The sequence below is a fragment of the Atta cephalotes genome (genome assembly GCF_000143395.1).
Source record: "Atta cephalotes unplaced genomic scaffold scaffold00037, whole genome shotgun sequence".
NCBI lineage: Eukaryota > Metazoa > Arthropoda > Insecta > Hymenoptera > Formicidae > Atta > Atta cephalotes.
The window spans coordinates 2,737,199-2,753,927 of record NW_012130101.1 but is presented as its reverse complement, the minus strand read 5'-3'; the positions used below and the strand labels follow the sequence as shown (position 1 = coordinate 2,753,927).

At 34.0% G+C, this 16,729-nt stretch overlaps 1 protein-coding gene across 1 annotated transcript in view; it reads left to right on the top strand.

Annotated features, from left to right (window-relative positions):
- Nucleotides 1–9,405, top strand: part of LOC105621846 (lipase member J-like) — a 35,647-nt gene extending 26,242 nt beyond the window's left edge. Inside the window, 6 exon segments of the mRNA XM_012203286.1 lie at nucleotides 3,521–3,635; nucleotides 4,566–4,598; nucleotides 4,600–4,807; nucleotides 5,488–5,646; nucleotides 6,275–6,359; nucleotides 9,269–9,405. Coding sequence (XP_012058676.1) covers nucleotides 3,521–3,635; nucleotides 4,566–4,598; nucleotides 4,600–4,807; nucleotides 5,488–5,646; nucleotides 6,275–6,359; nucleotides 9,269–9,405 — 737 coding nt within the window.
- The last annotated feature ends 7,324 nt before the right edge of the window (nucleotides 9,406–16,729 follow it).

Genomic DNA, 16,729 nt, shown 5'->3' with positions numbered 1-16,729 from the left:
TAAGTAAAGTTAAAGTAATAGTAGTATATATATATATATATATATATATATATATATATATGGAACAACCTGAGATGTTCATTGAATCAGAATGAAGAAAAAGTATATAAATTACAAAAACCCTTGTATGGTTTGAAGCAATCAGGAGAGTGATATAAGAAATTAGACACATACATCACTAATAAAAGTGCACAACGGACAGAAGCAGATCCATGCGTGTATATTTTCAAAGACGTTAATCGAGTAATTGTTATTAATTACGTAGATGACCTAATAATAGCCTCAAAAAAATTGGAAAGGATAAATGAAATTAAAGCCATGCTTGAATCTCAATTTGAATATAATAGATTTAGATCCAATAATTAATATATTAGGTATCAATATCGAAAGAAACGGTCTGACTAGAAGCAATCAAATTATCGTAACAAAAATAGGATTTAGTCAAAAGATTTAACATGACGGATGCAAAGACAATATCAACTTCAATCGAATCAAATACGAAGATCACCAAACGAATGGGCCCGACGAACAATGAAGAAAGAATGAAAATGAAAAAAAACCTTACAGAGAATTAGTAAATTTATTTATCTGGCAAATGCAACGAGAGAACTCCCCGACATCGCGTTTACTGCAGGAGTATTAAGTAGGTTTTGTTTAGACCCTGAAAAAGCGGAATTTAGCAAAAAAGATTCTTAGGTACGTGAAAAATACTTCGAATTACCATATAGAATATAGTAAAAACAATGAAAAATTAAAGGCTTATACGGATTCCGATTGGGCAGACGACATTGATCGAAAATCATGTACGAGAAACATACTCATTTTGGCAGGTGGACCTATTAATTAAAAATCCAAAAAACAAACATCAGTATCATTATTAACAATGGAGGATATGCGAATACGTAGCATTGTCTGAAATACCCAGAGAAGTGTTATAAAAAGACTTTAATCATATGCAATTTAAGGACTGTAAAAGACCCTATTCTTGTTTATTGCAACAATCAAGATGCAATTAATTAAAAACTTAAAGTTAACTTAAAAACGCGATTTTTCAAACGTAACAAACATATAGATATTGCATTTCATTTTGTTTGTGAATTAATTAATAGTAATTGAAGTCAGGTATTTATGCACCAAACTTATGATTGCTGATATATTTACAAAACCTTTGTCAAGAATCAAACGTGAGAAATGTGTTGAGATGTCAAAATTAACTTAATGTTAGTTTGACAAGTACATTAGTTACTTTTTATTAATTTATTTGATCAGATTACAAAATCTATTTAAACTAACACATCGATAGAGGAGGTTAGAAGTGCAATCATTATGTGCAACACTTACTGAATTGTATTTTCAGTTAGTCTTCGTTATATATATATCTGATCATACGCGTGTTTTTGGTTCTCGCTTTTATTATCTCTCTCAGATCTTCCCTGTGTCAGTCTACAATAAAGTCATTGTGTTTACTTGCAAACTTTGCTTAATTTTTACATTGCCCTATCAATTATTTTATTAGAGATATATTATAGATATATTTTTATTTAATATTGTATGATACTAATATATTTATTATTATAATAGAATTTATTATTATAATAGATTAAATAGATAGAATTATAATAAATAATATAATTGAGTTATAATAGATTAAATTAATAAAAACATTTACAAATTAATCAACGTATATTGCTGAAATGAATCTAAAAATAAAAATATTCTAGTTATAATTTTCTTTTAATTTTAATTTTTATTGTGTTGGGTCGTACCAAAAATTTATAACGCTACTTCATTTGTATCATATTTATATATTTTTATATATTTATATATTTTTAAAAAATTTGGCAATTATACTGTTCAAGAGAGCAAAATTTCAAAAAAAGTAAGATTTTAAAGTTTCGATAGAACAAATTCACAAAAATTCAAAAGAAATAATGAAAGAAGAGAATTTTAAATTTATACAAATTAATTTTTGAAATTTAATTTTATTTATTTTTAACCAAGTTATTATTGTTTGAATTTTATTATAACTTTTATAGCAATATAAACTTTTGTTACGATCCAATAATTTCTAATTTATTTTGTTCAAAAAATTTTTTTATCACTTGTGTTCGTGGAGGAAGAAAGAATTGTTTCATTATTAGTATTGTTTGCAATTTTGTAATTTTGGAAGTTATTATTCATAAGTTCATTATTTCTTACGTTGTTAATAATTCGTAATATGTCTTGATTTCCTGTTTTTCTTTTTAACTTTTTTATTTCTATTCCTGATTTATTTGTCTTTCGGTATTTTCTTTTGTTCGAAGCCATTTTATTAATAAAATCAATTAATTCTTTCTTTGTAACAGTATTATCTTGTATGTTTATCCATTCTAAGAAAGTCAATATTTTTTCCATTTTATCTGTTGAGTTGGCCAGAAAGTTTATGTGATGTTTTAGCTCAATATTATATATAGAATATGTTTATTGCGAAATTTTTTAATATCTAACATGAAAGCTTAAAATTTTCCGTAAAAATGCGTTTTTAAAAAAGATTTCTATATATTTTTGTCATTGAATTATTTACAAGTTAAATGAAAAGAGCATTCTAATTTTAAATTACTTATAACTCCGTTAAAAATCATTGCCGCAATTTAAAAAAAAAACAGATTCTTAAAACTAGAATTTTGCTTTATCAAAAGGTATATTGCCAATTTTTTAAACGTAGAATATATTATATATAAATTTGAACTAAAAATGTAATATTACTGTCCTTTTAAGTATTTCATGTAATAGTTAGAAGGAAAGTATAATGAATTTTTAATTTAATTTTAATTTAAATTTATATGTTCTATTTTTTAGAAAATTGACAATTGTATCAATCAATACATTTAAAATTTTGGCTTTAAGAATCTGTTTTTTTAAATTGCGGTACGATGATTTTTAACTGACTTATGAGCAATCATCTTTGCTTAACACTCGAGTTCTTCGCTTCTTATTTTTTTAATTAGTACTTTAATTCGCCGCCATATATCGGTAATGATCTAGTCACAAACAAGTCTGACGTAATAATCAAATCAATATAACAGAATAAATTAAAATATTGTAGAATTTGCGAATGCTAAATGTATTAAAATATTTACCAATCCTTTAAATAACATATGATCAATTGCAGGTCTATTTATTCTTTTTTCAGTAGCTGAATAATTCGCAATGTTTGAATCATATATATCTAATAATACTTCGCACACCATAATTTTCCAATCTTTTTTCAATTGTGCTTTCATTTATTTAATACATATATTCCGCGTGCAGATTGCATATTCACATTCCATATACATACATATAAAACAATGTATTTTGGATAATATTATATATTTTGAAAAAACAGATAATATTTATTGGAATAAATAAAATATGTCTAATAGAAAATTATCAGAATAAATGTATGTCTTGATAAAGAGAAAATGATCGAATTTTTATTAGAAATAATGACTTAATTCGGTAATATATTATAATAAGAAAATTAATGTCACTATTTCAGCATTTTTGTTGGCTAATGAAGGATATGATATATGGCTCGGAAATTACATAGGAAATACTTATTGCAGATCACATATAAAATTATCTTCACGAGATCGAGACTTTTGGCAATATAGGTAAATCTTTAATATTTTGCAAGTATTATTAAAAAAATATTTCTTGTTTTGATTTTCTATTATCTCAATTTTTTGTTATTTAAATATATCTTTTCCTTATTTCTCATATTTTATTTAATTCAAATCAGTTTTTCTTAAAAATTCTAAATAAAATCAATTTTTTAATAAAAAATTTTTAAATAAAAAAATTCATAATATTGTGCAAAGACGTACTGTATATCGATATTTTTATTAAGAAAAAAACCAAACTAAGTTACAAATTTTTTACCAAATATTCGATTTTGCAGTATTATAAAGATATAGTAATAAAAAAATAAAATTTACACTCTAAATCTGTAGCAATGAAATTTCACTGCATTATTAAAATTTTAATACAGGCATTAGTAGCAATGTTACTGTCAGTGAATTTTATTACAAGATGGGAATGAAAAAATCATTCAATAATTAGAGTGAAAAATTTAATCCAAAAAAGAAATGAATTTGGAGGTTAAAATAATGATAGAATCATGTCATTCCAAATTCAGATAACAAAGTCTACGGAGATAGATTTTGAACAGAGCATGCTATTAATCTATTAACCTTATTTTTAATTATTATTATTTTATTTTTAATTATTTATTCTGTCTCTTATATTTATGTCATATGTGTCTCAAGATGCGTCTCGCCCGTAACGACCTTGATAAACGACAAATATACGATAAATGATGCGCTATGTCGCTAAATTTACTCCTTGCATTCAATGCATCTTGCAATGCATTATCAACTAATGCTTGAACTTCGATTAATCGAATGAAATAGTCCAGTCCTTTATGTAAGAGTAGACAGACTAACTCAAAATGAAAATTCACACTTAAAGCAATGAGTTTCCTCACTTTTGTTAGCAGTAAAATTTTCATTGCTACAGATTTAGAGTGTATTATTGCTGTCTAGCTATCATGAGATAGGAACGAAGGATCTGCCAGCTGATTGATTATGTGCTTAGTAATACAAAACAAAAATCTCTGCGTTATATCGGTTTTTCGATGGGAACTATTTTTTACTTTACTATCCACAAAACAGAATACAATGCAAAAATAAAATTGGGAATCTGTTTTGCTCCGATCGCTATGTCGAATGAAATGCCTACTCTTGTGGAATATTTGCATACATATAACGTATTGAAGTTTTTTGAGGTAAAGATTGTAAAGAGCTATCCAAATCGTACTTTAAGATATAAAAGTATATTTAACATATAAATTTTGTATTAATTAATATTATCCTAATGGAAAAATAATTTTTTATTATCATAATTCTTTTGTTAAAATATTCATTATTAATATCCATAACATTATTAATATCCATAATTAATAAAATTATGTAGAAGCTATTATAAATAGATTATTAAATTAGATTTTATCTTTTATAATATTATGCATAAACATTTTTTTAAATATTTTATATTCTCTTACAAAATTTTTATTGCAACTTTATGGCTGATTATTGATTAAAGAATAAAATTTCAATTTTGATTAAAATGTTTAATAAAAAGATCACATCTACCGTACATATTAATTTTTTGTATTACATACAATAATCGAGAACTCAAAAATCTCACCGCTCCGCGTATAGATATCGTACTATCTCGCGCTAAAACGCTACTCGTTTTCTTAACGCTGAAACATTACTGTGTCTCTTTTGTTCATTTCAATAATTGCAAAACTCTCGATATGTTATTTTATTTTAATTATATAAATATTTTTGAAGCTAATACGTAATTGCTTTAATATTATATTTTCTTTTTATATCATATTATATTTTTATTACAATCTTTGTATTCACATTTTTGATATTTATGATTATATTTGTTCATTAGGAATTTCTTCAGTCTAATGAAATATATGAAATAGCTTCCTTATCATCAACGACTATAACGTTAGCAAGAACACTATGTGCAGATAAGACAATTACTCAGGCCGTCTGTATTGTACTATTATTTTTAATTTGCGGATTCGATCCTGCGCAACTTAATACTGTATGTTATCAACTTAGTACAATTTTGCTAATTACAACATTGCCACTGCTTTATATTCTTTAAAAGTTACAAAATCCTATATATTTCTCTGTACGATGATCATTTGAAAAATTTTGAGCTTCAACATGAAAATGGCATTACTCGTCAAAACCATTCGGTACTATAATCGTACATGTTTCACAAAATATCTGCGAAAATTGTAGCCATTTTGAACGCTTAGTTGTTGTTTGAGAGTCATTTGTGATCAATCAATATCAGTGTTTTCGTTTGATGAAAATCTGTCCTCTGAGCTTATCTTTGAGTCTAACAAAAACAAGAAGAAGTCATTAGAGAGCTGATGGATACAGTAGATAATTAATCAATTCGAACCGCAATTTGTAAATTTATGGCGATCGTCAATTTTTTTTCATTTTTACAATACTGATATCGATTGATTGTCATCAACTGAGCGTTGGCTCCACAATGGCAATTTTCACAGGTCTTTCAAAGCATATACGATTGTAGTATCAGAATGGTTTTGACGTAATGCTATTTTCATGTTAAGGCTCAAAAAACGATCTTTTCAAACAATTTTTGTATATTATTTTAATGACAAATCTAAATTGTTTTCAATAACTATTTGTTGCAGACGGCATTACCGGAAATATTATCTTATTATCCAGCTGGCGCATCCGTGCAATTATTAGTTCATTATTACCAAAATTTTGTTACAAGTGAGTATGTTTGGTTATCACATGAATTACAGGATTTGGTGGAAAAGGATATGCCTCGAAGGCAAATTGAAAGTGATCTTTTTAATATCACACTGTATATTTTTTAAATCATTGATACAAACACTCGTCGAATACGTAACGATTCGAAATCTTCTATGGTTTTAGCAAATTTACAACACGTTAGATTGGAATCAAGCGACATGATAGCAATATAAGAGGGAGGGATGGGGAGTTGTAAAGCCTCATCCTCCTTGTGCCGCGAGACTTTTACGAGCCTCGAGTAATTTTTCGAGTGGATACGCGATACTCGTCATCCCCAGGCTAGATATAGACCAAATAGATAGATAAAGTTTTGCCCGAGCCATCATCGGGAGCCACGTTTAGTGTTTGCAAGACACCGCCTGAGATCGTTCGTCAGACTCAAAAGATAAAGACAGAAAGAATGACGCACTGCAATGAGTGGTTCGGTGATTATTCAAAGCGAATCGTGTGATAGCCCAATGTGATAGCATCCGATCATAGAACGCTCATATGAGAGCAATCCACAGCCTGAGACGACATCCGATGATTGCAAAGTCAAAGGCCTGATTGTTTTTGCAAATGCAAATTAGCGTCGTGTCACTGATCGCCTAGAGACACCTCGACCTTTCTTACTTGAGCGAATCAGCAAGCGAGAATAAGTTTTTTCTCAAGGGATTAATAGACGCGATTCTCACAGTCTTATTTGTCATGCCTCTTTCTCAAAATAATACCTCGAGCCGTTCTCTCAAAATACACCGGGTTCAGCTCACATAGATGGCGGATCCGATGCAGCATGCACCTTCTTCTTTTAAGAGAAAGAAAAAAAGGGGGTACTGAGAGAGGTATGCATCACGGAGATGCGTAGAAGCGCGACGGAAGCGCTCGGAGCGCGCTCTTTCGTACTTTTATCGCTTTTATCGCTCGAGTGTGCCCGAACATTGCGAAAATAGAATTTCCGAATGTTGGCTGCTCCTGATTAATAGATAATATGCATATCTTGATGATAAATCGCTTGTAAGTAGTGGTAGCAATCCGAACAACCCTCATCAATCCATCTTTATCAGAGTGCAACTGCAGAATCCGCGCCTGGAGGATATCTCTCATCGACGAGGAGAACCAGGAAACCTAATTTGATGGATGCCACTTCGAAATGATTTGATACCGTTGAAGGCATTTTAGCTGCCGTCGCTTCCAGAAGTGCTCAACTTTTTACCGAATGAGTTGCCATCGAGTTAAGCGAGAATTTGGCTGATCGCTGAGATTTGGCTCTGGAATCACGGTAGATGGTTTGCCGAAGAAGAAGGTCCAGGAGTCAAGGCCATATAATTCTCAGCGTCTTCCGTCATTGGACAGAGAGGCCGAGAAGTCAGGAGGGCTTCGATCTGCGTAAGTATGGAAAGTTTCTCATACGTGAGTATAGTATCGCCAATGGTACAACGTAGGTAAAATTTCGTCGATTTCATCGCGGCTTCCCATTTGCCCAAAATGAGGCGCAGTCAGGGGGATGAAGCGTCTTCGTTCCATGATTGGATCATTCCAAGAACGAAAGCTCCCTTAATTCATTCGCGGAGCTGAAGCGTCTTCTCAATTCTTGTTGCTCAATTCTTCTGCTCCAATAAAATTTGTGCCACAATCGCTGTGCAATCGTGGCACAAACTGCACGCCGTGTCGCAAATCTTTTATACGGATATATGCCCTCTTTAACGGATATAAAAGCTTCAGTTGTACAATCTGTCACAATTTCTATGTGAATAACAGAAGTGGAGAGGCAAACAAAAATGATTAAGTATCCTTTATATTTTTGAGGACCGTCCTCGCCAGGTCTTTACGGTTTCGCATAATCAACCCCGGAATTTAAAAAGGGATGAGAGGGAGAAACTCTCGGTTTTGACAATCACCAGGATTGTAAACGAGGATTTTTTCGATAAAATCAGAGAATGTTTAACATCGGGTTCTAAGTTCTGGAGTCGCCTGTCTACTCTAACGAGCCCGATATCGTCGATAAATGGCATAAGTTTTATCAAAGGGTTGGAGCGTTCTCCCCTTCTTAATATTCGAATCTCCGGTTTGAAGAAATATTCTTGTATTTGGCATACCCAAAATTAGCAACTTTCATGAAGCTCGATTGGAGTAATGGGTCCTATGGCAGAGCCAGAGAATAATTGCCGAAAACGTCTAGCGGTTGCGACGCGTTTGCAGATCCTTGACTCAGCCACGATGGCCCATGTCACCATAACGATTATCTCAAGATGAGATGATCTCAATCCCCTCGAAGCACAGTCGGCGGGATTTTCCTTACCTGGCATGAACACACAAAGCGGAAGGTATTGAATCATGTATGGTTGTAACTCGATTCCGCATGTATTTCTTCCCTTTAGCTGGATGGGATGAAATCCAGATAAGAGCAACTGACGAATCCGTTCAAAAGAAAATCTGATTAGTTTTCAGATCCAAAATGCTCTGTTCTATTAGAAACAAGGCGCGCTAATATCAGCGCAGCCTTTAACTCGAGATACGGTCTGATGAGCCTTTTTAACGGCGCTACTTTTACTTTTACCTTAGAACAAATGTTAACTTGAGAGATCCCGTGTTTCGGATGTAGACTATCGCCGCCATGGCGAGTTGAGAAGCATTGGAAAACCTGTGTAGTTCTATTGAACGCGCGGCAACAGAAGTGTAGAGCGTAGGATCCAATTCACTTAATGCTGGTAGTTGTCTGAAATTAGACTCTGTAACTCTGATGACAAGGGATCATCCCAATCTATTTCAACTTTCCAAAGATCCTGAATAAAGATTTTGGCCCGAACTATAACGAGCGAAAGAAGGCTAGAAGTCTAAAGGATCGTATAACTGCACGATCTCAGATAGAACGGATCTTTTTGTCGTAGATTTTGGAGTGGTTGACAATACGGATATAAATTTAAATACATCAACTTGCGATTGTCAGCAAAGGCCTAACACCTTGATACGCGAGGAAACAAACTCTACTGCGGAAGCATTGCCACTTGATGAAGACGGCAGATGATCTAATAGATCTAGACAATTACTATGCTATTTTTGCAACGGAAATCCGCTCGCCATGCAAAGTTCCCATACTTGAATTATTATTATCTCCTTAGCTTTTTCTATTGAGCGTCTCCGAAGATGTCAATATACCTCTTTAGATAACAATGATATGGCCTTAGGGAATCGATCATCGATGAGTTGTTGAAGCACTCGAAGAGCAAGGAAACACAATTTAACCCATAAATAACTGTTGTCAGTTGATGAGAGTACTTGATCATTTGAATCGTACCAAAAAATACGCTGTAAGTTTCAATTATTTGGATGAACAAGAATTTATTGATACATTTTGATGTGATATCCGATGAAAATACATATTGATGCGATTGAAAGCAATACGTCGAAGACATTCGTTTGCAACTTAGCACCCATGTGCAAGATATCATTCAATGATACGCCTACTGGAGGGATTTGAACCGTTAAACTCGAAATCTCGTTGATTGGCTACTCTCACGCAATACTCCATGATGCGGCAGGTAGTACACGGGGTCGTTCGCGTTGGATTCTATCACCGGAGTCATGTGTCCTAAAGACAGATATTCTTGAAGAAAGTCCGTATATAGTTTGCCGTAGGAGAGTTCATTTGCAAGCCGTTTCTTGAGTTGTGACAAATAAAGAGCTGTAGATGTTGAACAACACTGCCGGAGACTTTAGCGAGAGTCGGACTATATATCGTCCGGTTTGATCTCGAGAACATGTATAACTAAATTGCCTTTCGCAACTAGCGTCATCAGGGCTCAATGTTACCGAATTTGATTTGGGAATCTTCTCTTGTTCCCAGAAACGCATTAAAAGATCTTGTAGATTATAATCAATTTGACAATGATAAATCCCGCAATGAAGGCTATCCAATGGGCCCCGATACCATCCACCCGAATATAGTTAGCTGAGCAATCGAGGACGACGAATCCCTTAATTAATTCCGACTTAATAATTTGATTATACGAATCGGCTCCAATAATCACCTGAATCGTTCCGGGTTTTCCAAAGTTTGAGTCGGCGAACTGTAAATTACAAAGGTATACCCAGGAAGCGCGAGGGAGATCAAATGACGGTATTTTGAAAGTAACTGCAGGATAAAAGCTTGTAAGCGTGAGGCGGAATTGTCAACTGTAGAATGGAGTTCTAGACTAATCGAGCCTTTGATGCGTCCTGCATAAGTCCCGATCTCAACTAGTAGGATCGCCGCAGATTTTCGAGATAATCTTAACGAAATCCTGTATGAAATCCTCTATAACAAAAGATAGTTCAGATCCCGGATCCAAAAGAATCCGAATATGTTCGAGTCGGCCGTCGCGGACTTTGATCATAGCTCAACACGTCGCGAACAAGATAAGTGGATGATGACTGACAATTTGTTCTGTGTTGTTAACGAAGGATGTCTCTCAGTATTTCATCTCCGTCATTTCTGCTCCGAGGTAGAAGGGAGTGAAGACGAGATACTGGCAAATTATTCGAATCGAATTTGATTTTCTGATTTTGATTGTGCCTTACGATTATCATATAAAGTAAAAGTGTGATGCTTGCTGCCACATTTTCTACAACGACACGGCCTAGAGCATTATTAAGCGGTTCCTAAGCAATTGAAGTATAAATTGAACTTGGAAACAGTGCGTTTACGCCGCTCAGTGGATTGCGATAAATACGTAGGGCAATTGTATAAAGAATGAATGGATTTACATAGCCGACATTTTACATTTCCTTTCGTAGACGGGGCGGTTGTGACCAGGCTACGGGATTTAACACTCGACTTACTTGAAATCCAAGAAGATCATCCTTTATCTTTAATAGCTTGATTGATGTGGAAGCTAGGGTCTCCCAAGCGCGTCTGTGATCAGTGACAAAATCCTCGAATTCCTTTAGAGAAGGATACGACATGGAAGGTCTCAACTTTATTTCCCATGCTTCACGAGTTTCATCATCTAACAAACGAGCGGTGGTGCACCAAAAGAGGGTCCCATGAACTTGTATGACAATTGAGTGCTTCCAAGGCTCTTAGATTCAGTAACTGTGGCCATCATTGTGTTCAATTCTTGAGCAAATTTTGATTTGATGGGGCTCAAGCTGAATAGTTTGTCCAATTGTGCAGAGATAAGCACTCGCTTATTCTCATAGTGGGAAACTAAAATTTTCCGGACAAAAGGTGTTGTCAGTGATCTTAATGACAAGCCGAGCGGCATGTCTTAAGTAGTGCATTTTCTCCACGCTTGTTAAGTCATCGTTCTCGCCTACTAGAAAATAAATCGTGGAAGGATCTCCAAGTATGGTAATCGCCTGAAAAGGATGACAGATTAATCTTTGGCAAATTATTTCAATTGCCGAATCGTACATCCGTTGACGGAGGATTGGACGCTCGCGATAAGGGATTGGAACTTCTATTATTTCCTGCTGTTCCAGCAACACTACCTTCGCCTAAATGTAGAATTCTTGACATCGTACGTACAATGTTTCATACATGGTTCCTCTCTGAGTTCCACTTTCGTTTGACATATCTTTTCATGATCCATCTGAAATTTTTAGAAATTCATTTTTAAGACTTCAAATCGAGGGCTCAGTAAATGACGAGAGGGCAGCGCAGATAATTTCTCCGCAACATCTTCAGCAACATTCTGAATCATGAGGAATCGATTTTTATTGTAATGATATCTGAGACATATTTGATCCAGACGTATTTAATCCATTCTTGTTTTAAGCCAAATAACCTGAAAGAGATATCGATAAGTATATAGAATAATTTAGCAAGGTGTCAAAGAACCACATCCGACACGGCCGATTCTTCGTTATTACTCCCGATCTACGTTCCAAAGCGCCCCCACGCCAGGTCTGGCTCGAAGGACCAGAAATAATGTTTGGTTAATCACATGAATTACAGGATTTGATGGAAAAGAGTGCGCCTCGAAGGCAAATCGAAAGTGATCTTTTTAATGTCACACTATATTTAAATCATTGATACAGACACTCGTCGAATATGTAACGATGCATTCGAAATCTTACATGGTTTTAGCAAATTTATGATAAGTTAGATTGGAACCAAGCGACATAGTAGCAATATGAGAGGGAGATGGAGATTGTAAAGTCCCATCCTTCTTGTGCCGCGGGATGTTTACGAGCCTCGAGTAATTTTTCGATAGTATAGCAGATACACGATAATATAGCAGATACTCGTCATCCCCAAGCTAGATATAGACTAAATAAATGGATAAAAGCATTGCCCGAACCGTCATCAGGAGCGATGTTTGCGAGACACTGCCTGAGACCGTTCGTCAGACCCGAAAGATAAAGACAGAAAGAATGACGCACTGCGATGAGTGGTGACTATCCAGAGCGAATCGTGCCCGTCTGAGTCAGATCATCAGATGCCCGTGTGGGAGCAATCCACAGCCTGAGACGACAACCAGTGATTGCAAAGTCAAGGGCCTGATTGTTTTTGTAGATGCATATACAGGTTAGTGCCGCGTCGCTGACTGCCTAGAGACGCCTCAATCTTTCTTACCTGAGCGAATCAGCAAGCGAGAATAAGTTCTCTCTCAAGGGATTAATAGATGTGATTCTCACAGTCTTTTGTCGTAGCCTCTTTCTATTCTCAAAATAATATGTCGAGCCATTCTCTCAAAGTACGCTGTGTTCAGCTCACACATAATATGGCAGATCCGATGCAGCCGCATGTACCTTCTTCTTTTGAAAGAAAGGAAAAAGAGGATACTGAGAGAGGTATGCATCACGGAGATGCGTAGAAGCTCGGAGCGCGCTCTTTCGTACTTTAATTGCTTGTATCGTTCGAGTGTGCCCGAACAGAGTTTTTTTTTTCTTTGAACATAAACTATTATAATTTATATTAATTATAAAGAAAAAAATATGCAAAACCTGAATATTGTTACATTATCAGTTTGCTACTTTTTACTATTTTCTTATTATTTTTATTAATATAATAGGATAGGATCGGTTATTATGAGCACTGCAGGTAATATGAGCACTTTTTATATTTCTGTAACGATTGATACTGCCAACTATTATAAAAAGATGCATCTATCTTCGATTTTCCAATGCTGCGAAATTTTATCTAAATTTATGTATACCTAAGAACTTCGATTCTTAATTCTCTCGATTACTTTTTAAAATTTCAAAAAATTCAGGTTATTTCATCTTTACGTCAAATTTAATATAAGCGGACATAAAGTTTCGTCATGTCGTTAATCACGCAGACTAATGAGTATTAATGTAGAAACGTAGTCATTTCTCAGTTTGTAAAAATTTCCAAGGAAATATATCGAAGTCTTTGGATGTACTTCGGATATTTATCATATTAAATAAGTAGATACGTTATTTTTTTACTTCTTACGTTTTTTTCCTCTAACTTCATAAGTTCCCAATCTACGTTGAGATAAGATATTTTCTACATGATATATTTTACATATTAATATTTGTAAAGTAAACAATATTTAGCCATTCTGACTTCATAAAGTCCCGAGATCATTATTGATTTAGATACGGGAGTTAAAAAAGAATTAAACAATTACATTAATGTTAAATAAAAACAGTGTTACATACATTAAAGAGAATGTTAACAATTAGTTAGTCAAGAATTTAAAATAAAATTATATTCACTTATAGAAAAAATATAGTAGTTATTCCGATATAGAATCCTTGTTACTTGAGACTTTGTAAGATTTTGAAAATACAGAATTTCCAGATCATGTATTTCCTGACTTTAATCTTCGCAAGTCTGTTATAGAAACTTCTCGATGTAAATTTATAACAATTATTAATAGTTTTTGATAGGTAAGAATTATTATGATAAAATGTTTTAGAAAATTTAATATTTGATTTTTTTAAGAAAATAAAAATTATTTTACAAGAAAAATATTCTTTAATAACGTAATATATATCTTCACATGTTTAAGCTATAGAGACATTCCTGAGTCAGAGCGTCACGTGAGTGCTCGGCGACTCGGTCGCCGAACCTTGAGCGATAATGGGGGTCACTTGCTGCAATCGGCCCGAAATGTACAAATCTTTGCGAGCACTGTTTTAGAACATTTGTATAAGAAAAAATCAATTTAATGGTATCAAATTTCAATCGGATATATTCCGGATATTAATGGTATTCGGCTATCCGGTCGAATATTTAAAAAGTACTGGATAGTACTGGATACTTTTCCAATCACTGTACATTAGTGTACTTTTTTTTGGTTAAAAGTTTAACTCCCTTAAAGTTTAATTATTAAATGTATGATAAAATGATGCCAATCAAATATATATATATATACAGAATGTCCTGTAAGTTTTTGCCAAACGCTTTTGTAAAGATAGAACTGACAAAACTGAATAAAAAATTCTCTACCCATTTTGCAATTTTCGCAATAGTTAACAAGATATTATAATAATTACTAAAAATAATTAACAAAATATTAATTACTAAAAATAATTACTATTTAAAAACTGCCGAATATTGGTTCAATAATTTTTTACTATCAACTACCAGGTATGTAAATATGAAACCGGAAAATACACGTTAGAAAATACACGTTTATTGAAAATGATAAAAAATATTTTATTCGAAGTATTGCCCATCGGTAGCTATACATTTTTTCCACCTGTTTGACAATTTGTGGATGCTACGCCAAAAAAATTATTGCTCTTTTGAGCCAAACCAGCCATTTTCGTACATCTTCATAAGAAGTGAAGCGCTGCTGAGCAAATGCGTGTCCCATCGATGCAAATAAGTGGAGCCAAGTCTGGTGAGTAAGCCGCATGCGAAAGTATTTCCTAACCAAATGCCTCAATCGTTTCCTTGACTAGTTTTGCTGTGTGTGATGATGCATTATCATGAAGTAAAATCACTTTGTGTTGTCTTTTTTGATATTCCGGTCGTTTTTCACACAAAGCTTGATTCAAATTGATCATTTGTTGTCGATAGCGTTCAGTATTAACGGTTTCGCCAAGTTTTAGCAGCTCATAATAGATCACACCAAACACAGAGCATTGTCTTCCGTCCATAGCGATTTGGCCTTGGAGTCGATGATTCGCCTGGAGTTACCCATGATCTTTTACGCTTAGGATTCTCAAAATATATCCACTTTTCATTGCCAGTCACAATTCGATGGAGAAATGATTTTCTTTTATACCTGGCGAGCAGCATTTCGCAAGTTTTTCGGTTTTCCTGCTGTCTTTCATTCAGTTCATGTGGAACCCATTTTCCCATCTTCTGGATCTTTCCCATGGATTTCAAATGTATGGAGACGGCTTCTCGTATCACATTCAATTGATTCACGAATTGTTGTTGAGTTTGAGTCATCCTCATCCAACAATGCTTGCAATTCGCTGTCTTCAAACTTTTTCGGTGATTTTCCATGTTCTTCGTTTCTCACGTCAAAATCGCCACTTTTGAATTTTTTAAACCACTCAAAGCACTGTGATTTACCAAGAGCATGCTCACTGTAAGCTTCGACAAGCATTCGATGCGATTCTGCAGCAGTTTTCTTCAAATAGTAACAGAAAATTAATGCTGTCCGCAAATCGTAGTTTCCAGGGACAAAATTCGACATGTTCAACTCTAATACAAACTATACTTGTATGAAACTTGTATTGTTGTGAGTTAAAAATTTTTGCATCTGTCATCTGGGCATCTGTCAACATAACCCCATAGAAAGTTTAGTCGATTTGTGTCTGCATCATAAAGTTATTCTCGATTGAAAATGTCAGTTTATGAGCCAAATTCTCGTCATTTGCGGGAGGTTTTAATTTTTTGCTTCAATATGAAGAAATCTGCGGCTGAGGCTCATTGAATGCTCTCAAATATTTGTGGTGAGGTCGCTATTAGTGAAAGAACGTGTCATGAGTGGTTTCAACGCTTCAAGAACGGTGATTTTGACGTCCAAGATCATGTTCTGTATTTGGTGGGACCAGCTCGGCGTAGTGTATTATGAACTGTTAAAATCGACTGAAACAATCACAGGCGATCGATATCGAACGCAATTGATGCGTTTGAGCCGAGCATTGAAAGACGGCATTGAGCATTGAAACGACCGCAATATAACGAGAGACACGATAAAGTGATTTTGCAGCATGACAACTCGACCTCATGTTGCGAAAGTGATCAAGACATATTTAGAAATGTTGAAATGGGAAGTCCTACTCCACCCGCCGTATTCTCCAGACGTTATCCTCCCTCTGACTATCACTTGTTTCGATCAATGGCACACGGCCTGGCTGTTCCGGCCAGCACTTCCGGTCTTATGAAGAAGTAAAAAATTGGATTGATTCGTGGATAGCCTCAAAAGATGACT